We start from the raw sequence: 23,088 nt of genomic DNA on the forward strand, positions 1-23,088 counted from the left end.
TGAGAGGTGATTTTGATATAATACAGACTGCTTTTTGAAAACTGTGTTTCAATGGGACAACAAATACATATTTCTGTATGCATTCACATAATGTATGAATGCGTAATGGCTGTAGACTAGAGGTGTTGAAAACCAAGATTTTGGGGTCCTATTTACAGGCAGAGATACCTGGCTCTGTAAGCAAAATGAATACATTTTCAATTTATTTCTCGATTTGCCAAAAAATACTTCACAACGTTGAATCTGGAAAGATTTAGCAAGTTTAGTATGCTTTTATGAGTCCAACTACTTTAGTTCATGATTAGAGCAATTGAAAACCCTCTTTATGATAATAAGCTTGAATAAGTTTAATAACAGATATGATGCATTGTAGTGAAGTTCCTTGTGGAAGCATGAGAGCAGCTGTATTGGATCAGATGGAAAGGTCCCCCTTGTGTAGTTTCTGCCTCATGAGCCAGTAACATATGTTTTACTTAATGAAAGGTAAGAACATCCCAGGCTTTCTAGTGGTCATTTGCCAGTACTTCCCCAGCTTGCTGTACTTTCTGGCTCAAGAGCTTCAACTGTGTATTGTCTAATAATTCTTGGAGATTTTTATTAATTTATTAAAATATAGTTGCATTTATCCCCTTATCCCTCTTAATGCTTTTCCTCTTCTTCCCACCAAATTTCTCACAAAAGTTAAGTTTCCATTCTGAGGCATGTCTCTTTGAAACTGCAATTTCTGACTGCCAGAGATGTGATGCTGGGATAGTGCTATTGCATTCTCCAATTTGAAGAGCTATGATATGCTGATTATGAAAAAAAATACGGTTTCAATTAGTTTGGGATATTTCTTTGGAAGAATGAAAACAGTAACAGAAAACTTTATATAGTCACCCAAGTTGTCCAAATCTCTATAAATGGTATGAACAAAACCACTCTAAGTAATCAAGGATAGAGCAATCTCCTTAATCTGGTTATAGGACACTCTAATTGAGTAGGTAATCAACCTGAAACATCTTACCCTGAGCATGAGTCTCAGACTCTCAGCGAGTGTAAATGTCACACAGAGAGTCTTGTAACACTGTAGGCATTACCACTATAGAATTTTTTCTTTTAGTTTGGCAGCATCTGACACAGAGCTCTTTGCACACAAATCTGTTCTTGTGCCTTATCATTTTGAGCATGATAATACTTGGGGTGCCCAGACAACTTTTCCCTCTCTTCCCCTTCCTGGGAAAATCTTTTGAGCTGATATGAAGGTAGGAAAAATTTATCTTGGGAAGAGGCTGGCAGAGATCCATGGAAGATGAGATAGCTGTGTAAATGTATGACTGTTACCTGGAGGCAAAGAAGAAACCCACATTCAGTTTATGAGGTGTAACAAATATAGCTGTTAGACACTCATATGCCTCTCCAGGTTATCTCTAGAAAGTATCTGATTTTGTTGGAATCGAAATTTCATCCACTGACTTTTAGATTTAGGAAAAATTGTTCCATCAATGATATTTGTTAAATGATAATCTGTGTGTCCAGTTATTTCTTAAGCCAAGCATTTAGAGAAGCTTTGTTCTTCAGAGCAGAATGAAAACAGTGAAATACTGCTTGTGATAGCACTTGGACTATGCATATGGTTTTTGTGCAGCAGACATTAATATCATAATACTCAGTCCCACTGTTATCCCTGTCCCACAAATTTCTCTTCCTTTTAAATCTGAATTTCTGCCCTTTTGCCTCCCTGCTTAGTGACTGACCACCTCTTGAATGGCAGATCGCAGGATTCACCTCCCCGCAGCTGTGACTGCTATTGTTTGCAGTGAAGCCCTGCCTAATTCAGGCTGCATTGGCACCAGTACTGGTGGTCTGGTGTACCTTAAGCCCAGCTGTCAAACGGTGATAGTTGGGAATTCGGGCTGTCATAATGTATTGTGACCTGGAATACACTCCCTTAATGAGCTGAAGGGCTGGAAATGTCAGGTGTGTGAGTTTATGTAGCAGCTTTCTCATTGTCTTGAGGGCTCTGGCTGGCTTTGCAGCTGTATTTTAAAGATCAGTGCAAAGCTTTCTCTAATAGAAGAATGACCTTTCCCCTTGCAGTGGGGAGTGAAGGATTTCACATGCTGGAAGTCAAAAGGACTTATGGATTTCCTGCATTCCAACAGTAAAAAGGAAGCTGTGAATCACTGTGGGGCATCACTAAATTTTTCTTGATAAAGAAGTTCCACCTGAGGTCCCTTGTTCACAAAGATCAGTGTTATTTGCACAGCATCAAAATTGAGTTAGTCCACTGCAGTGAGATAAGAGCAGACTATAATACAAAGATTTTTTCTTCCACAAGTCCTAGAAATAACATTGGCTGTGATAATAGACATAAAATGATATAAGCACTGTATTTCAGACCTGTGTTCACTGCATTGCCTAGGCTTTTGGTTTTCCCATAATTATTACCCACACAGTATTTGGCAGCCAAGCTTCTTATTTGCATGGTTATTCTATGGTTATTCTATGTACTAATAAATTCTATTTATTTATATTATTTAAACATTCTGTTTTGATACTATCAACAAACATTTTCTTTTAAAATAATAAATAAAGACATTCAGTTGTGTTTAAAATAGATTTAAAGAAACATAAGGTAAGGCTGTCCTGGAGGTGACTCAACATGCAAGCTGGAGATCTTTCCAGGTTTTTTCACTGTGCTGGGAGAAGTGAAATTTGCAGATGTTGTCTTGCCTGATCTAGACGGTGGTTTTCCAATAGCATGGAAGTCAGACACCTGGAAATTGAGGGTTAAAAGTAATGAAACAACAACCCAAACCAAAAAGGGTAAAAATTCTTCTGTAATGTTTAGGATGATCTAGTGTTTCCAGTGTGGTACTTGATACCTTAGGAGGAAATCTGGGTTAGTGCAACAAGACAGAGGGCAGATTAATTTTCCCAAGATTCAGATATTAATCATCAAATTAATTTATAGTTTTACAATCAAAGCCTTAAACTTGTTTTCTTGGCTGCTCACTTGCGTGCCATGTGACAAAAAGGCACTGTATTTGAGTTCTGTTACTGAATATTGCATGTTAGCAAATGTCTCTATTGTTACTAATTAAAATAAGAAGTCATACAATAGATACAAATGCAACAGACATCTTGAAAACAATCAGGAGAGCCAGTGATTGTGCTACTAAGTAAGAAAACATGAGTACCAGGCATTAGTATGTAAAACCCTAGTCTCACAACTCTGGTATATAAAATGCACTTGTTACACAAATCTCAATGTTGATAAGCTTCAAAAAACCTAATTTGGCTGTGTTTGGGGCCACTTAGGCCTTACTGAGATATGTGTGGAATATTTCAAACCTTGTTGGACTTGGAATCATGAATTTACAAGGTCCAGTTGGTCATAGAGTCATTGCAAAGACTTGACAGAAACTGGTGTCTCCTGTTGTGGTTACATTTTGCCCATTAATGTCTTTTCTGTGTGAAAAACAAAGTGTTAACACAGGCGTGTTAGTGGAAACAGGCATAATTCCTGGTGCAAACCAGAGATTTTTTTTTTATGTGGGTTATTCTTTCATGTTTAGCATTACCCCTAGCTGAGGAGCAGCTCTTTGACTATCATCTGTTCGAATAAAATCTCACGTATGTTTTCATGTGCGGTGTTCATATTCATGGCAGATTTTAGGTGTTCTGATGACAGATGGGTTTACAAGAATAACGGGAATTCTTGCCTTGTTGCAAAGACAGAGCTGCTTCAGGGTTCCACTCAAAATGGATATTTGCCTTTGATCTACATGCATGACATCTGTTGACGTTAGTGTATGTCTAATGCAAGGCTCAGGGTAGATGTATCATCAATGTGCCAAATGTTCATAACTGGGCTGTCCAGATAATTGAATTTTTTGAAATGTATGTCAAATGAGTTTAATAATAAAATAAAAAAAGAAAACAAAACAAAAAAAAACAACAGAGGTTGTTGGTAAGTATAAAAGTATAAACTTTCCCCCTTTTATCTAAAAAACACTTTTCACTCAGTTTAAACTAAAATATGTAGCATTGTTTTCAGCAGTTGCTTGGAAAGCAAAAGAAGGAAATTCCTGTGTTGAGAAAGCCACTAATGGTCATGGCCCCTTTTTTCTTTGGATTTTATTGCATTATATTGTCACCTAGAAGATGGAAACTTGCATTTGCTTCCCCTATTTCCTGAGGGCTTATTTAATTTTATATGTCCCATTAGTCACTTTAACCACAAAGCTGAAAACTAATATGGAGCTGGGAAGTCTTCATAAACCCCTCTCTTTAAATTTTATATAAATAACTAAAATGGGATTGGAACAGAAACAGAGAATGAAGGATTTTGCTTGGCAAGTGAGCATCCTTTCAGGTGATGCTGAGAGGCAGACTCATGCTCTGTTTTTCTTTCTATTTATATTTAGGTATTTTTTTCTATAGTGGAATAGCTTCACCCAGAGTTGCTGAGAGAGCATCACTCATAGCTGTTCTGCAGTATGAAATGTAGATATTGGTGGATGAATCTCCACTGGAGCAGATGAGTGAATTGAATTTAAGCCTGAAAACCAAATGGCAGACCTGGAGAGCTGTTGGGCAAACTAAAGACACCCACCAGCAGCAGTTCTGTGAGTCAGGGTCTCCTCCTAAATTCCCACAGAGTGCTACAGAAATGATCTGAGTTGGATTCACCTTCTCCTGGGAAATGTATGTTTTGGATGCATTCATCAGAGGAGCTGCTGCTGGAGTCAAGACTAATCACCTTGTGTTCATTGCTCTTCTAAGCAAACGTGTTATGTTACTAATGTATCAGTACTTTTAGGGGAAAAAAGGATATTAATTGCTCTTTAATAACAGCACAGGTTGAGCCAGCAGGCCCTGAGATTTGCAAAGAGGACAAACAAGTGAATCTTTGTTTTGGAGGTTAAAAAGGAATTGATGCAGAGGTCTTCCCAAAATGCAGCATTAAGTTGTAGGACCGGTAGGGATGCTATGTGAACATGCAGTTCAATCTTCTATGTAAGCCATAGCTCCTCCCATGCATACTCTAGCCTGCCCTTTATCAGGCTTGATTATGTGTTGGGAACTGTGTTGGTTCATGTTCTAAACATGTTTATTTTGTTCAGGCTGGTTAAACTCTGAGCCACAAGTGTCTTTGCTGTCTGTGCTTTAGTAACCAAAGAGACTTGTAGTCTAAATTTGATTGCTGAGGGCTGGGGTCTTTCCTCTGAAATACGAGGGTAATGAAGTGGCTGTTCAATATCCTCATGATGAGAATTAGGAGAACACCATGTGGTGCCTTTGGAGAGGACAGCCCTTCACGCTCTTGTGAAGGGTGAAAAATGTTGCCTCCTTCACTGCAGCAAGAGTACAACCAGATAAGCAAAATTTTTAAGTTAGTGGATGCTTTCTTAGTTAGAGCTGATGCATTGTACAGTCCTGTTAGTAAGGAAGATGTTATTGATACAGCTGTCTACATGCAGAAAGTTGTAGTTCTGTTTGTTTTTTTTTTTTTTATTAAATAAGCTGCTCCATGCCCTACAAGCAGACAGTGAGACATTGAGACATTTTGGCAAATCAGTCCTGTGTGAAACAAGACAAAGCAGCAAAGGATAAACTCCATAAACAGTTACCATAACATTTCTGTTCTTAATTATGTTGTCTTTCTACTTCTATTACCATTTGCTCAGTAAAAATCCCCCTTTCCAATGGTTGTATGTCCATGGTGGTGTGTCACCCCAGTTTGGTGCTCCTGTATGATTAGGAGGTTCCATGTATCTTGTGGCTGAGAGTGAGGTTTGAATGTTCTAGTGACCTCATCTATTCTGGCTCAAAATGGAGTTAGATATTTGTATTTGCTCAGGCTTCTAGGCTCATTTTAAGCAGAGCATCAAAAAATCAGTGATGAAAATGACCCAGCAGATTATCTTACCTATCTCAAAGCCAGACCATGAAGTTTTTCTACTCTTGCCTTCTTATTATCCTTTATTTATTAACTATTTATTGATTATGAGTAATTCTGTTAATTCTTTTAATTTTTATTATTATATTTATTAATTATTAATTATTTTCAGAGTGGTTTATTCAGCCTGAAAGAGCTGAGTTGTTGGATATTCTGTGTACCATTTACTTTCCATTTGAAGTACTAACTTTCCCATGTGAATTTTATTGGAGGTGGGTGCAAGGACCATGGATCAAGTCTTTTACTGCTATTGCTTTCAAGGGGCTTTAGGCTAGGCTCTCCAAGACTCTTGAGTTGGACACCTAAGAGCATGGAATTGACCCTAGCACCTGAGTAGCTTCTCTGATATAAATCTCTGACGGTCACAGGGGCGTAAGGATTTGGGATTTCTGAGGAACTTGACACTGATGTGAGCAAGACTGCCATTAAGGCTGGGTTTGTACACTTTATAGCATCAGCACACTGACGTGCAGATTGGTTTTCATACAGCTGCAGATTCAAGAAACGCATTTGCAGCCCCTTAGCTGGATTCATAATAAAGATGTTAAATAAAGCTGAATATTTCCCCTTTTGGCAACCCTCAAGACAGTCTCTCACAAATGTGTTCACATAGCAGTGACTGCTTCAAAACCATCCAGAATGGCTTGTTTTTCCTAATCAACTTTGCTGAGTTCTTATTTGTTTGGCTGGTTTTTGTTTGTTGTTTTTGGTTTGTTGGTTTGGTTTGGTTTTTTGTAAGTTGAGTCCCTGTGTTTTCTCCTTACAACATTTCTTTTGAACTTTATAATTCCTTGTAAAGTGAGGTCATGCTTGTTGGGGCATCTTTTCTGTAAAATGCAGGATGCACAGCTTCAATTAATGAAGGCAATTAGTCCTTTTCAAAAATATCCTAGCAAGCAAAGTTATGCGGAGGACACAGTTGATCATTGGAACAATATTTTTCTTACACTGCATCATTACGTAGTGTAACGTGATGGTCATAACATCTGTTGTGTGAGAGCAGAAAGCAGACAGCTATTTTCCACTCACCTTTGATTCTATTTTCTTTGTGCCATTTCTTGAAGATGGGCTTTTAGGATTATTCTGAAGGCTTCTGGACATCAGTGAAGGCAGAATGGAGAAATGAGCTGTGATAGCCAACATAGCCAGCCAAGGTCACTTGGAAATCAGTATTTACTGGTACAGTTTAGACTAGTTGACTGACTGTTGTCATTCATTACTTGAAGGGCTGACTTACCTCTGGTAATCACCAATATTTCTACAAAAAGAAATTGAGTGGGAAATTAATTTTGATCTCTTATTGAGAGATCTTGCAGTAGTGTTTGTGAAGTTCTGGATTCTGGGGTTTACTGCCAAGAAAATCTTTGTTATTTCACTGTTCAGAGCTCCAATGTGTTTTGGCCTTGGCAAGGATATTTTCTGGAGGTACTAAATTCAACTTTACAAGGGCTTGCCCCAATGGGATGGACTTTTCTCATGTCAGGATTGATCATTCAATTTTCAATGACTGTGATCTTGCTTTACATGTATTTTAAATCTGAACTTATGTTTTGCTCCCCAAATTTTTCAGGCTGAGTTCCAGTGTGTCTCTACAGAATCCCACCATTGATTAAGTGATGTCTTTTTTAAAAAATTGTGTTATTTTCTTAAACTTGTTTATTTTTTTACTAGTAATCTTCATATTTTTCTTTCAAGTTGTATGGTCCTTAGGATACTAACTGCTCCTTTGACTGTGCATGTGTCAGTATCCTCCCCTTTCTCTCCCTTGAGTGGAAGGAAGAAATAAAGAATGAAGTCCAAATGGGAGAAGCTTTACATCATTGCTTCCTTTGAACATCCAAAAGCTGCCACATGACCTCAGATGTTAGGAAGACCCTTTATACTTTTTCATATTCTGCTTTCATGCTGGGAGAGTCTCCCCAGCTGCAACAAAAGCACTACAGATCTATCTCCCATCCTCTTTCATGTTTCTCCTTTCCATGTGGCATACCCAGAAATAATAAGTAATTAATCTGTAGTTTCCATGGTTTGTCTCACTGTCAGACAGTGCTTCACTGTCTCTTTGTGTTTCTCACAGGCTTGTTGAGACTGGAGCTGGTCTTCTGTGTTTGCATATTGTGTTGGGACACATGTCCTGATTTAATGGTAGATTTGTGCAAGGGTGGCCAGCTGGTGCTCTGAGATACATGCAGCAGGAGCAGCAGGAGGCTGGGCTGGCTCAGGCCACTGATTGTACCCAGCCTCATCCTCTAATGAAGACACTTTTGCACAATTACTGCTTGCTCCCATCTACAGCCTACTCCAAAGGTGAGCCAGTCTTAGAGCTGCCTCTGGCAGCTTTTTTGGATGTTGGAGTTTAGGTTCTCAGCTGTGCCAAGCCCATGGTGGGTGGTGCATGAGATCAGCTTGAGCTGCAGCCATCCCAGCAATAAGTGGTGCATGAGTAGTGGCATTCAATTGGCCTGTGGCCGGTAGACCTCAGGTGCTGCACAGAACCAGAGCCTTGGAGTGAATTTTAGTAAAGACTAGTTAAACTTGTTGAGTTGGCAAACTAAAAGGGATAAACTGGATGAGTTGATGCAGACTATGTGGAATTACGTTACCCATCATGTCCAAGGTCAGATAATAAACTGATTCTCTGCTGCCTTAAGTATTGGAGGCTTGGAGGCTTCTACTCTCAGTACTGTAGCACAACTTTCACATTATCCTGATCTCTGCTTATGTCATGGTTCAGACCTGCCTCATGTAGAACCTCAAAGCACCTCTATATATTTTTAAATATCATTAAATAAAATTTAAATTTTATTTTTAAATAAATCAAGAAACTGCACATCTGTCTTCCAAGGGCCTTTGAAGGGGCCTAATTATGGGGTGGCCAGGCCCTTTGCTTTTCTGCTCTTTGTGTTTTTAAATCCAGTCACCTGTTTAATCAAGGAAATTTCTAACGATGACACTAGAAATACATTTGGGTAAGAAAACTTGGACAAAAGAAATCCCTCTTAATGAATTGGAGCTACTGTGCACCCCGAGTTCATGCCACCAGAGGAAATAAGTGGCAAAAATAAGCTTGATTCTTATTTGAGGTGAGAAGGAGGAATCTAGGGGTCTGATCCTGTCTGTTCCTAGGGAAGAAACCAAAGGAACCCAAAAGGAATGGTTTTTGAGTGATCTAGACCTCAAACTCATTTGTTTAGTTTAAGCAAGGTTCTAGTTAAAACATTTTTACTGTTCCAGTGTAACAAGATACCTGCAATGTCTTCACCCTTCAATGTCTTTATCCTTCATCCTTTAATGCTGATGTTGTGCTAAGTGATGGGGTTCGTAGTTCCACTCCCTCTGTGTCAGTTCCTTGCTGTCTTCACTGCTCTGTACCGAAAAAATGCATTCTTAGAGAGCTGTTAGAGTGCTGCTGTTTGCATTTGTTTTGTTGGATCACAGTGAGATACTCTTAACAATCCTTAAAAGAGGTGATTGCCATCACTTGTACAGTGAGTACAAAACTGAACACCTCCAAATTTCTACTTCTACAACTTGTTCCTCTGAAATAAGAGGAATTGGTGTGGACAGCTTTAGAAATTAACAGATTGTCACAGTTCAAATAGTACTTCTTTGCCTTAGAGGATCTTAACCTGGTCTTTCGGTGTTGGGATGGGGATTAAAGGATTGGCATAGACACACCTACTTTCTTCTCAGCATAAGGTGTGAATTTTAGAGGAGAGGACTGAGGTAGTAAATGTTGCTACTCTGTCCTACTTAGATTATGAACCACAGTACAGTAGTTTTCTGTCATGTCCAAGCTATACCTTCCTAGGTGGAAGTCCAAAGGATATAGACTGAGTTGGTGAGGAAGTAGAAGAGGAAAGGTGTTACAGCCTACTGTTACAATGCCTGTTCCTCAGATCCTTTAAAATTGCTCTGAAAATAACTTTTCCAATGAAAGAAAGCAGGAAAGGATATGATTACAGAAAGGCGCAGAGCATATTTCGTCTATTCTTCTGCAGGCTCCTTAGACTTGAGAAGAGAGCTGTGCAAATGCTGCTACGGTGTGAAGCTTAGGTTCTCACCATCTTTTGTCACCAGCTGCTGATCTGGCTGGCTATGGGTTGCAGAGAACATGATCCTCTCTGGAATGGTGGGAAATAAGACAGGGGTCTCTACTCCACATGTGCCTGGAGCTGCTGCATTTCTTAGGCATGTTTGTCAAAGGTCACAGTGGAGTTATGGTTCTCGGAGCACAGGCGTAGCTTGGGTGGTGTCAAACTGTGTGTGTAGGGTGGAAAGAAAATCAACAGAGATGGCTAAAGGTGACACGTAGCTCCTTTCTTTCATACCACTTACCAAATAATTGCCTGGATCCCAACATGAATGGTTTTCAAATCCAAATTCAAAATAAACCTAGGTTTGTCTTTTTCTACTGCTATTTCTTCCGCCCCCGTGATTTGTAGGAGGCACTTAAAACAGGCTTACGTTAGTGTTCTCAAATTACTTTTTTGCCCCCTGTTATGACAATTCCTCAACATGATGACTTGTCTGTGTTGCTCAGAGTTAATTCTTTGATGAGGTTTGCACAAAAATATTTTATTGTTGTGGAAGGTGAGTTCAGTGTCTGGAGTAATATAATCAGGGAAGCTCTCTCTAGTTCAGAGACTGAATTAAATTTTGCCTAGCCTTAGGCGGTCTTCTTTTAGCTCCATCCTTAAGGGCTCAATTGCCAGTTAAATAATTCCTTTATTCCAACTATCTGATGAGGACAGCAAACTGCACCAGGTATTTCTTCATATTCTTCATAGTCTGATAAAACAGTGTGGGAAAAATCACTGCGTGGATTCATGGGTGCTGTGAGTGAAAATGGAAAAAACTGAACCCAAGCCACTGTGCTGCATTTTGACATGAAGCTAATTGAAACTGAGCAGTGCCATAAGGCACATACTGTTTCTATAGGCCCCAAGCTGTTGGTTTGCTTGTTTTATTTTTGAAGGCTTTAAATCAGCCCTGTAGACGTGTAGCCCCTTGATTTTGGATGACCCATAAAGCTGTGTCTTGGCTGCGTACCTGGGGCAGGAGTAAAGCTAAAGATGCTTGATGCTACAAATTGCCACTCCAGACTTGAGTGATTCTGTAAAGATCACACATAAATAATTTTAGCAGGAGTGGTGTCTTAATCAGCACTCAGATCTCCTGTATTTACTGTGAGATACTGAGAGCTGTTTCTCCAGTAGTTTCCTGGGCCTGCTTTTTAACCAGCCCTCATTGCTGGGTTAGGGTTAGCTTGCAAAGCCTGTTTCTGTCTTAATCCAGTGTCATTTTGGTAGCAACAAAAAGGAGGGTCCTGAGTGCCAGGACTTCATCCTGAGTGCCATGACTTCATCCTGAGTGCCATGACTTCATCCTGAGTGCCATTACATGGCAGATGCTGGACAATCAGGGATCAAGTTCAGCCAACATGGACTTATGAAAGGCAGGTCCTGCTTGGTCAGCCTGACCTTCTTCTATGACCAAGTGACCCACTTAGTAGATGAGGGAAAGGCTGTGGATGTACTCTATCTAGACTTCAGTAAAGCATTTGACAGAGTCTCCCACATCCTCTAGCATCCTTCTAGAAAACCTGTGTGCTTGTGGATTGGATGGGTGAACACTGCAGTAGGTAGAAACTGGGCTGGATGGCCAGGCCCAGAGAGTCGTGGTGAATGGAACTAAATCCACCTGGTGGTGGGTCACTAGCAGTGTTCCCCAGGGCTCAGTTTTGGGGCTGGTCCCTGTTTAACATCTTTTTTGATGATCCAGACCTGGGGTTTCAGGGCACCCTCATTAAATTTGCAGAAAATGCTAAGTTGGGTTGGAGCATTGGTATGCTCAAGATGAGGAAGGCTCTGCAGGGAAACCTGGACAGACTTGATCAGTGGGCTAAGGACAACATCATGAGGACAACGAGGAAGTGTTGGGTCCTGCACTCGAGTCCCAGCAGCCCCATGAAGCCTGACAAGCTTGGGGAGGGGTGGCTGAAGAGCTGGTCAGCAGAAAGGGATCGGGGGTGCTCAGTATGAGCCAGCAGTGTGCCCAGGTGGCCAAGAAGGGCAATGGCATCCTGGCCTCTATGCAGAACAGTGCAGCCAGCAGGACCAGGGCAGTGATCCTGCACCTCCTGCACTCGGCATTGGTGAGGCCACACCTCGAGTACTGTGTTCAGTTCTGGGCCTCTCACTTTAGAAAGGTCATTGAGGTGCTGGAGTGTGGCCGAAGAAGGGCAACAAGGCTCGTGAAAGGTCTGGAAAATGTGTCTTCGAAGGCATGGGTACAGGAGCTGGGGTTGTTTATTCTTGAGAAGAGGAGGCTCAGGAGGGACCTCACTGCTCTCTAGAACTACCTGAAAGGAGGTTGTAGTGAGGTGGGAACCAGTCTCTTCTACTGTGGCTTCAGCGAGAGGACCAGAGGACACGGCCTTAAGATGAGACAAAGGAGATTCAGATACCAGGGAAAAAAAATTCAGTGTTAGGGTGGTCAGGCATTGGAATAGGATGCCCAGGGTGGAGACACCATCCCTGGAGAATGTGTAAGAGGTGGCTGGATCTGGATGATATGGTTTAGGGGTCATGGTAGAGCTGGGTTGACAATTGGCATTGATGATCTTAAAGGTATCTTCCAAGGCTGATGACTCTGTGATGCTATGAAAAGCAAGTCAGAAGGTTTTATCACTTCTCATTAATATCTTCCTAAATTGTGGATCCTATTAATTTGGAATTGCCTTGCAGAACTTCAAATCTGAGAAATTTGTAAAATCACCAGCTTGTATTTTCACTTTTGGGCTACTCCTGCTTTCCATGGAGACATGCAAATTGCTGCCTTATGTTTTAAAGAAATAAGGATAGCTATGAAGCTAGTGTAAGTGTTAAGTATGTGAGAAAGTAATTTTGTGGGGTCTGCAAGTTGTAATTTTAAGGAGAGCTCAGTATTTGTAACAGCTGACATTTAAATTGATGGTAACCTAATTTTATCTAATGAGCTTTAAATCCATGGTGAACTTGGGCCAAATTAATTTCTACATCTTCATTACACTCACAGCAGTTACAAGGAGACACCCTTGCCTTCTTTTCTTTTTGACCATTGTATTTTAATTTTTAACTTGTCTGTGTTGTTTGTAAAGGAGAAATATATTCAGTTTGTATTATTCTGTAGACACAGGAAGTTTTTGGGAATTCAGCAGCCTCTGTCTCAGGAAACAGACTTGTAGAAATCCTGGTTTTATTTCACATGGGACAATTGGCTGCTTTCCCTTCACAAATGTTGGTTCTTAGGCCACCATAGGTAGAGACTGGTTTAGTCAGACTATTGAAGAGGTGAGCATTTTGAAATACATGTTGGGAACTTTGACAAGAGCTGCCAGCCCAAGTGCACTCTCCAGATCTGCCTGAGAAGTGAGGAAAGGTCTGGTACACAAAACAGAAAAACCAAAAAATTTGTGAAATTCAACATGAAATTAAATTAAATCAGCCCCAGATTAATACCCTAAGAGAGGAGGCTTCTTGTAAAAGTCAAGTGCCTTTGCATTTTTGCATAACACAAAGGAGAGGTGATGGTCTACCAGCTCCTGCTGATAAGAAGGCTGCCTTCAGTCCTGAAGAATCTCTAGGAAAGTTGTACACATCTTCCACATGCTTTGTGCTCAGTGCATAAAAAATATGGTAGTTGGGATGCATTATTTATGGGGCTTTTCTGTAGCACTATGACTCTTCAGTAGGCAGAATGGAGACAGTTCATTGCAGGGCATGTTTTCTCTGGCTCAGTATGGTGTTAACCATTTCTACCTGATGTGTAGTAATTTGGAAAGTAGGCTGAAGACTGTGACATGTAATATGTTTTGTAAGATCCATTTAATATCAAGAAGAAGGAACCGGAAGATTTTATAAAGATTTTATAAAACCATAAGATTTTATTTAAAAACCCAAGGTATTTACCCAGTCCCTTGTGGATGATTGGTTGCTGTCAAGGCACTTGCAGGTGATGTTTCAAGGAGAATCTGTTTACTTAGTGAATTGTGCCAAGACGTAATAAGGAAATTTCTGTATCTGAGTTGGGATCTACTAGTAGTAAGTTTTCAAAGTATCTTGCTTAGCTGTAGTTCATAATAGTTCATAATAGTGCACACATATAAAGATCTGCCATGGCTTCAGTTAGCCAGTTGTGAAATAAAGTGAAGTTTTACAGGGAATACTGTGAGCTGTAATCCATTTAGTTTAGTGGCAAAGCAAGAGCAAACAGGGGTGAGATGTTGAAGTGGTAACTGTGTAATGGTATAATTAAATCTGTACATCAGTGGTGATGGACTACTAAGCAATAACAAGAAATTCTGGTTTAAGCAGAAACAACCATTTTCCATCATTATTGTCTTGCACCACTTATGAATAAAAGACCTTTTCAGAAGAATATGTGTCAATGTCTTGAAAACACTTTGAGGTTTCCTTGATTCCAAATACAAAAATACATAGAAGATCACAAAAATTCCCATGACTTACATGACCAGATGATTTTTTTTCAAGGAGAAATGTGGATTTATGTCACAATTTATCACATAGTCTTTTGAATATATGTTGGATTTTGACAGGCTTTCTTTTACTATCTTCATCAGTAAGAGCTCTCCTAATTCAGAGGGTAGAAGTATTTCAAAAGAAATGAAAGACTACCTTAAAGCAAAGGCAGGGAATCAATGCTTAAGTGGGAAGGGGTCTATTTCTGAGTTGCTGTAGAATGTCATGTGGTGTGCAGTGGGATACTGTACTTCACCATTTACCAAGTAAGGATAATTAATATTTCCATTTTCTGCCTTTTCCTTTTAAATTAAGCACTTTTGAACAGTTACTTTCCTATCTTTTTATAACTGCTTTTATGATGGGCTATTGATCCTATCCATTGCTTCTGGTACTGCTACAGTATTCTAGCTTTGAAATTAAGGAGCCCAAGATTATCAGAAGCCCAAGATAAATCTGATGGGAAGCTTTTCCAGTTTTCTTCAGACACTTTTCATTCTTAAATCTGGTTCATATAGGGACATGTATTGCTTAAAATACATGGTGGGGGAAATGCAAAAGATGCATAATGAGCAAGTTTGGATACTTTTTGCCAAGAGGGCTCTTTTTGATCTCTGTATGCCAAATGAATCTCTTAGAATTTCACTGCTTATAGCTATTCATAAGAAATAAATGAATAATTTAAATTGTTATTAGGAAAAACCATGGACTTGTAGCCTTTGGAAAATGTAGTCCTCACTTCACTTTCTGCTAGAGTGAAACATGTATAAATATGAAAGGTCTGATTAGGGATCTTCATTGCATCACTGCTAACCTGATGCAATTGCTTTGATTTCACATCTACAGATGTATGTAAAAAACAGGTGGGACAAAGTTGATAAAATGGTCAGTAGTTTCCTTCAGTTAAAGTAAATGCTTTTGTAAAGTGTTTACTGAAGGAGAAAGAATTCTAGAAACTGGATGTGTGATCATTGTAATTATTTTATTAAAAGTTTCCATTGTAGCAATGTTTTGGAAACCCTTGGAACTGAGAAATTTGGGAAAAGGCATTTCTGTGAATGACAACTGTCTTAAGGTTTTCTATGTGCCCCATTCAGTCTGCCCTGGATGTGCTCACATTATTCCTTTGCTGTGAGCTGGAAAGGGGGCAGCCAAGGCAGCTCAAGGTGTGTTTCTTTCTCTGCGAGATCCTCACTTGCATCTTCATATCTTTTGTCTCTAGTTCTTTTCGCTGATCCCAGATGCTTAAAAACTAATCAAGAACCAGAAGCCAAGAAATTGATTTATGAAATAAAGGTTTGTGGGAAGGAAAACCATTTTTAAATTTGTCTTGTGACTTTTAGGCCTTTAGGGCTGACCTTTTTCAAATACTATGAAAAATGAAAGCTAGAAACTCACAATATAGAAAGGAAAGATTTTTACTTGTTCATACAGCTCCAGGGCTGGAAGAATACCAGATATTGTAAAAGCTGTAATTAAATCTTAGTTAATAACTCTATTTATCCCCTAAACCCTCTTGAACATTCTGAAAATAGGTGGGGTTTTCTGTCAAATACTTAAAATACTCTTTCTTACAACTCAGATATTTTCCTTCATTGCCTCTAAGACCTAAAAAGCATATTTCCACTAGACTGAAAAACACCACATTGTCTGGAGAAACTGCCAGATGCAACCTATCAGTCAAGGCAAGGTGAAATGTTCAGATGTGTTTGGCAGTGGAAAAATGCATCATTTAAATTCACTTAAAGAGCAGTGCCTGATTGTTTAAGTTACCGTAAATACAATCTTACTTTAAGATTGACTTACGGTATGCAGGGCTTTTTATTAAAAAAAAAAAAAAATCAATCTTTGGAAATACGTCATACATAAATTACGCTGACAAATAAGAATAAATATACACATACATATGCTACATGTTTTATTTATAAAAAAATAAATCAAGACTTATGCAACATGGTGATATAAATACTTCTAATATTAGAATGACTTACTGCTGGACTCTGTTATGTTAAAAAGGTCAAAATCCAGAATAATTCTTCTGGCACAGATTTTTCTAAATCCTTATAAGTATCAAACTCTAAAAAGTATATTGATTGTATTTTTAAATACCAGCTTGATTACGAACACATAATTTCTTTGACTAGCTTTGATGGTTTCCTTCTTGTAGTTAAGAATGTGCCATAATTTGAGTAATTGAAATCTCTAAAATCTTTGGTTTTGGTAAGGTAATGTTCACCTCTGTTAACTGAATATAAAGTACATTAACACATTTCAAAGTGTGTTCTGATCATGGTGATCAGGAATGAAGGATAGTGAAACACGCAGGAGAAATTCCAGATTATATTTTGCAGCTTGCCTGCAGAATCAGTAGCTCTGGGAAGCCTTTTTCATGTGAGGTTATTTCAAAACCATTCCCCATACATGTCTCTTGTCACATACAAGACCTGTTTCTACCTGACTTAAAGTCAAGAACAAACTTACTTGAGTGAAGGTCAGTCTTTGAATTCTACTTTAAAATTTAGTATCCTCAGTATGTTACTTTAAAAAATTATTAGCTTTCCAAGGGGTTTTTTTACCTGCCTGAACATTTGCTTCTCTAAAGTGAGTTTTTGAAAAACAAATTTCACATCTTCCAAAATAAAGGATTCCCCTAAGAATCCCTTGTAGCTTAAACAATACCCCTTTTTCCTTTTAAATGAATGAGACGCAAAGGGTAAATGAGATGTAAATGGCAATTGTATGGAAAAATCAGGTTTAGTCTGCAGAGATCCTGGTTCCAGGGTACTTCTGTTCTAATTGCATGCTTGATGATGATTTTGCATGATTTCTATATAGTCTTCTTAGAGAATGCAATATTCCAGACACATGGATCTGGCATATGTTTAATCAATGTTTACTACTTTATTTTGGAAAGGACACAAATTTATCATGAAAATTACCTGAAGAGAAATAATTCCTCTCTGTTTTTTCATCATCACAATTTGCCTAGCCTCTGCTTCTTGATTTTCTTAATGCCAGTTAGGTATTTCTTAGATTATGATTCACAGTTCATTTTTGGTTCACTGGGCTCACTTGTTTGGCATTTCACTTCAGATCTGAGAAGCCAAGTATTGGTTCCTGAGAGGCATTTTGGGTTTTGTGCATTAAAACATGAAACTCAGATATACCTGATAAAAACATTCTACTTAACAGCATTCTCATCCTGCTGATTCTTTTTAATGGATGACGCTATGCTTATGTGCCACAATATCAAATGCATATTAGTAGAAATTAAATAGTATGGGGGAAATTAACTGGGGGATCTGGGAAAGGAAAGAACCCAGAAGTCACCTCTAAAATAATAGTTTTATACTGAAATTTTTGGAGGTTTTTTTACTTATAGAAACAGCAATTATTTTCTCAGTTTCTTCCTTTTTTGTGTGGTTTAAGAATATATTACTGTGGTGTGGTTTTTTTTTAACACCAGTCTTCAAGTTAAATCTGATCACTGGAATTCTGCTAGGGAATTACTTTGGGACCTAAATCGGTGTGTGTAAATTATGCATGCATGAGGACAAGAATTAATTTTGTGTTCATAACAGCCAATTGTACACTCAGACGAATGTTTGCATATGTAGTCACCCATTTGGAACTGGGCCCAAACTAGATTAGGATTAATACCATGGGCTAGTTCCAGGATTTAGTTTTCAAGTCTGTTTATAATGATGCAATATGCATTAAAAATACTCACCTCTGCAGACTGCATTCTTCAGATGCTGTTCTGGCTGCAAATCAGAGTAGCTGCAACAATCAGGCACCATCAGGCAAACGTGCACAGTGGAAATAAGGGGCTGGTACATTGGGTAAAACTGTCATCAACACAAATCTGGTGCATGTGTAATATTAAGAAACAGCCTAGGCTGTGTAAGAGGCTGTAGATAAGACTGCCCCAAGCATCTCTTCTTTTTCAAGCTTCTCCACTCCACAGTGCTTGAGCAGCAGCTGTGCAAATGAGGAGATGGGCTATTTCCAGGAGACAGCCACTTCAGTTCAAACCTCGAGAAGATAGCACGCCTTTTAAGAGTAATAATAGCTGCCAGCCATTGAGGGCCTCAGGGGATGGGATCTTGACATGCTGCATGACATTCAAGAAGCCTGCCTGATGTTCTGTGTCAAGTTGAATGCCCAGGCTTGAAGCGCAGTGCTGAAGGGAGTAGGGGCAAAAAACTTGTCTCTTGATTTAAACTGAATATTGCATCATTCTCACACTTAGCATCTTCTGCAACTGGGCACCCCAGACTTTCTGGCAGACAAGGAGACAGGTTTTCATCTGCTGCCCTGTCCCTCCCTCTATGCTCCTTCTCTACACAGTAGCTGCTGCAGGACCTAGGCTCCTAAGAAAGCCCAGCACAGTGCCGTCCACCATCTCCTATTCCCACTGGAGTTACCATCCCTTTACGGATCCACACTGATTTTAGAGGATTATCTACTGTGTTCTCCTACGTTGTGAGAGCAGACTGAGACTGATACACACTAAGTGTTGTCTTCTGTCACAGGCCCCCATTGTTTGTGGTCAGACAGTGATGTGGCCTCTAGAGAGGGAGTTAGTCTTAGTTTTAACAAACCTGCTGATTAGGCTCAGACTAGCCTAAACAAGACTGAGATGTAATTGCATTTTCTATTACTGGAAGATAGTTCCAACCATGTATGTTTTCAGATGTTTTAATGTCAGAAGTGGAAAGAACACACTTATTGTACCATATAGTTTTATTTAGGACAGCTAAGGAGTACCAAAAGAACAGAATAAGCCATAACAAGAAAATGATTGTGCATAATAAGTTTTATGAAGAAAGAGGGAGTTAACTTGTTGTTTTGAATCAAGGGAACGAGAATTGTTATTCTGATTTTTATTTTTTAATTGAAAATGTAAAAATTCTGATTTTTACATTTTAATGTTCTTTAGGGTCAGATGACTGGTGTAAAATCTTGATATCAGATGGAATATCAATACAAAAATTAATCTACTGGAGGATTTTTTAAATCAGGTTGTTTAAATAAGATTGTTGTTCATACATTGTCTTCAATTATGAATAAGCCAAACATAAAGTTTTGTATGCCTATGGCATCCAATATAGATATCTTAATAGTAGTATGTTGTTTAAACTGTAGGCACAGTCAAATCTGTGTGATGAGACAAATATCAGATGATAGCTTGTTTGCTGCCTACCATTGATTATTTCATTGATTTTTTTTTCTTCACTATGTCGTGAAGGAATCTCATTTTCAAGGTAATAGAACAATACTATAAATAAGTAGGATGTCTAACAGGCCTATAAAGCTGTACTTTTGAGATCATGTCCATGCCATTGAGGTGGAATGATTTGAGGCATAGCCTGAGGCAAGCAGAGAGAAGGTACTGCACAGGAAAACTAGTCTTTTAAGTCTCTAAGCACCAATTGCAGAGAGCAGGCAGAGTTAGGAAAAAACTACACAGGGAACTAATGACAGGAAACACTAATTTAATGATACAAGGGAGCTTCTTTAGTACACTGATCTCTGGACTCTGAAAACATACAAACAAAATGATGTTCAAATTCGAAACTTAATCTTCCATTATTCTTAAGAACTTTTTCACTTGGAGTGTTAGTTTCACCTGACAATGTTGTAATTTAGGAGCTGGTAAGAATTCCTTCTCTCTCTTATTGATTTCAAAATTCTTTTATCTGAAAAGATGCTTTTTTCCCCCCCTTGCTTTGCATGAGGATTTTTAGATTGTTCTAAAACTGAGATGTCTGCTCCTGTTATCCACAGCTCAGCTGCAGTCAATTCAGGGACTGTGGTGATCTCTCAGAGAACCTGCAGTCCACAGGGCTTATATGAACGATAGATTTATAAGAAAATCTTACTGATTCTCTTCTTCTTCATGGCACTGCAGGTTTTTTATATAGAGATCTTGCACAGAAGAGGAAATAAGTCAGTTCCTCAGGGGAAAAAAAAATGTGTATTTGCTGAACTTTTTAAGGTAAGAATGTCTTTTAAATTCACAGGGTTACAGAAATGATGAAATGTAGTCAAGTAAATAACTGTTGTTTTGGAAGAAATTATACTCAGAAGTTATTTTGACTTTGCTCCTTATGGGAAATAACAGTCATGAAGGCAGAGACAGAAACATTCTTCTCTTGTCTTTGATACCTATATTTCTGAGAAAATTTTGCTCTCTTAATTTCAATTCCTAAAAGAAAAAAAATTAACTACTGTCAAGTGTATGCGAATAAGACCTTGCTTTGATTTATTTTTCTTAGAATTTAATCTATTGTCACTTTTTATAGGATAAAATTAATAGGGAAGCAAGGCATTATTAATGGAGCTAAGATTTTGCTACCTAGAACTTAAATAGGAAATTATAATCCTCCTCAGCAGTACAGGAATTTCACCCTATTATTTCCTAGGTCTTATTAAAAATTGAAGAACATAATCAATTGCAAGTAACTTTGATCCAGGTCATCTTTTGAAGACTATTTGAGATAATCAGAGAAGATGGAACATTGCTGGTCTGACCCTATTGGGATGGGAATTATTTAGGTGGCCCATATTTAAAAATGTGTTTCATCTTGCTCTTTCCATTTAGAAGATGGTGCACAGCAAGTAGTGACAAGTTGGTGGTCTAGGTAGGGCTCACTGGGCTGTTGTACTTGTGAGCAGATTTCTGTGAGGATGATCTGACATGTCCTCAAGTCTGTCTTTTTGAGATCTAGTGCTTGGCTTCTTCAGTGTCACCTCTTCCTGATTCATTATCCTATTTATCACTTTTACCAGGTATAAAGATATATTCCTTATAGCCAGCTTGAAGTAATGTGAAAATGGACTGCTGGATAATCAGCGATTAGTAGTATCCAGTAATCATCATGGCTTTACATTTCATCTGTGTAGAAAATTTCAGCTTGTCTAGATACTTAGTTTGCTTGTAACTTCAGAGATGGCACTGGTTATCTACTTTTAGGGCTCCCAGGAATAAGCCCATTGAGACCTTCTGCTGGTGTACTCCAAGAGGTTTCATGCCAAGTGAGCTGGAGCTATCGAGTTAGCAGAAATAATGCTTCTGATTTGGTATTGTTTTTTTCAAGGAGAAAAAATTAATCTCTTTCTTTTTGTATCTTTCATTAATAACTTGGTCTTTCAGTAATTCTTTGAAAAAAGTGTCTGGTGCAATCCTAAATATATCTTGTTGTGTTAACCTTTGCCTGGGTGTTTATGGGAAGGCAAATAAAAGCCTAATCTATCACAGCCTGGCACAGAGTTGCAAAACTCATTTATATAGTAGATCCACCTCTCAAACATCCCTTTCCCATAACTTCAATATTTAGTAAACTATTGAAATCCAGCATTTTATAAGGTAATACATGCATGACAGTGGCATAGATAATGCCAGTTTGTTGTTTTACAACATGTGTAGTAAAAAGAGGGTGAAATTGGAGTGCAGGATATTTTCATCAAAATAATAAGGATGCTGAATCTTGGCTGCTGCCTGAACAGCTGTCAGGAAGGCTAGTGTTGTGGCAGTGTAGTCCTGAGATTTTTGGTAGTGGTTTAGAAAAAGGAGTAAAAGGGTCTGGTGTTTATCATCTGCAATAAAAGCTTGTTATTACTGGGTGTGCTGCTTGTCTCCCCTCCTCCACCAATTAAATGTAAGCTGTGGTTTGTAGATACTGATCATTGCACTGAGCAATTGGGGGAAGATCTTGCTGGTGCTGCTAATAGATAGTTGGATGTTTCTGTGTCACAATTCATCAGATAAGTTGAGGAGATTGCCAGCTCCAGAGAGGTCCAGCAGCAATTTGTTACACTTGAAGCATGCTGCTTTGCAGACAAAGGCTTTAGTGGCTTGTTGCAGTCAGAGGGGAGTAATGGCATTTAGGCAGTGCTAAACAGAGTTTTCTGTCTTGTACCTTTTCCCACTATAGGTCTAATAGCTTTAACATGCTGCTGGATACAAAATGCCATAATAGTTTATGGCGCTATCATATGTGCTGTTCGTTCAAGTCAAATCTATTCCCATCTCTTTCTGCCCTAGCCAAATGATGATTCTAAATAGACCCTGAAAATGCATTTGCAACTGTAGGTTTATAGAAACAGGATAAGGGATACATATGCTCACTATTTACTCATGCCTGTTTCAGTAGTAAACTTCATTTGGTAAGCATTAATTCATTTGCAGATGTTAGTGTTCCACTGATCTTCTAGGACTGCTGTTTGGATCCAAGTTCATTTCATAAGTGGCTGATGGACTGTGTTAACCTGTTCTTTCTACTTAAGTCAATGTACTGCCAAGTATCCACATCACTAGGAAAATCACGATTGTCAGGGAGAAACTGAAGATTTGAAGCCAGTTCCTTCAGCCAGCTGTTGATTATAGTATATTGGAGCCAGTGGAGCAATGAGAAATTACTCTATCTGAAGATGTGATGGTACACACAGTTCCACTTCATCAAAAAGCAAAATATTTTCTACTCAGGCCAGTGCTGAGTCCCAGTGGCAAGACTCTAGAAGGAGTTTGGCAACTGTTGTTCCTGCAGCTGTCCCAGAACTTGCAGAAGTCTTTTGAGCCCTGTGGTTGAACTGCTGATGCCTGTGCTGATGCAT

General features: G+C 38.8%; 1 protein-coding gene across 30 annotated transcripts in view; it reads left to right on the forward strand.

Annotated features, from left to right (window-relative positions):
- Positions 1-23,088, forward strand: part of HECW1 (HECT, C2 and WW domain containing E3 ubiquitin protein ligase 1) — a 319,771-nt gene that overhangs the window by 103,659 nt on the left and 193,024 nt on the right. For 10 of the 30 annotated variants that reach the window (XM_086845031.1, XM_086844969.1, XM_086845043.1 and 7 more), the window contains one exon: positions 20,384-20,470. The exons of the other annotated variants lie outside the window; for them this stretch is intronic. Coding sequence is in view for 2 of the 10 variants with exons in the window: in XM_086844969.1 (XP_086701095.1) it covers positions 20,384-20,470 (87 nt within the window). In the remaining 8 variants the exon portion in view is untranslated. The remainder of the gene's footprint in view (positions 1-20,383; positions 20,471-23,088) is intronic. 30 annotated transcript variants of the gene reach the window in all.

This window comes from Cyanistes caeruleus, chromosome 1, assembly GCF_971803275.1.
Source record: "Cyanistes caeruleus chromosome 1, bCyaCae1.hap1.1, whole genome shotgun sequence".
Classification (NCBI taxonomy): domain Eukaryota; kingdom Metazoa; phylum Chordata; class Aves; order Passeriformes; family Paridae; genus Cyanistes; species Cyanistes caeruleus.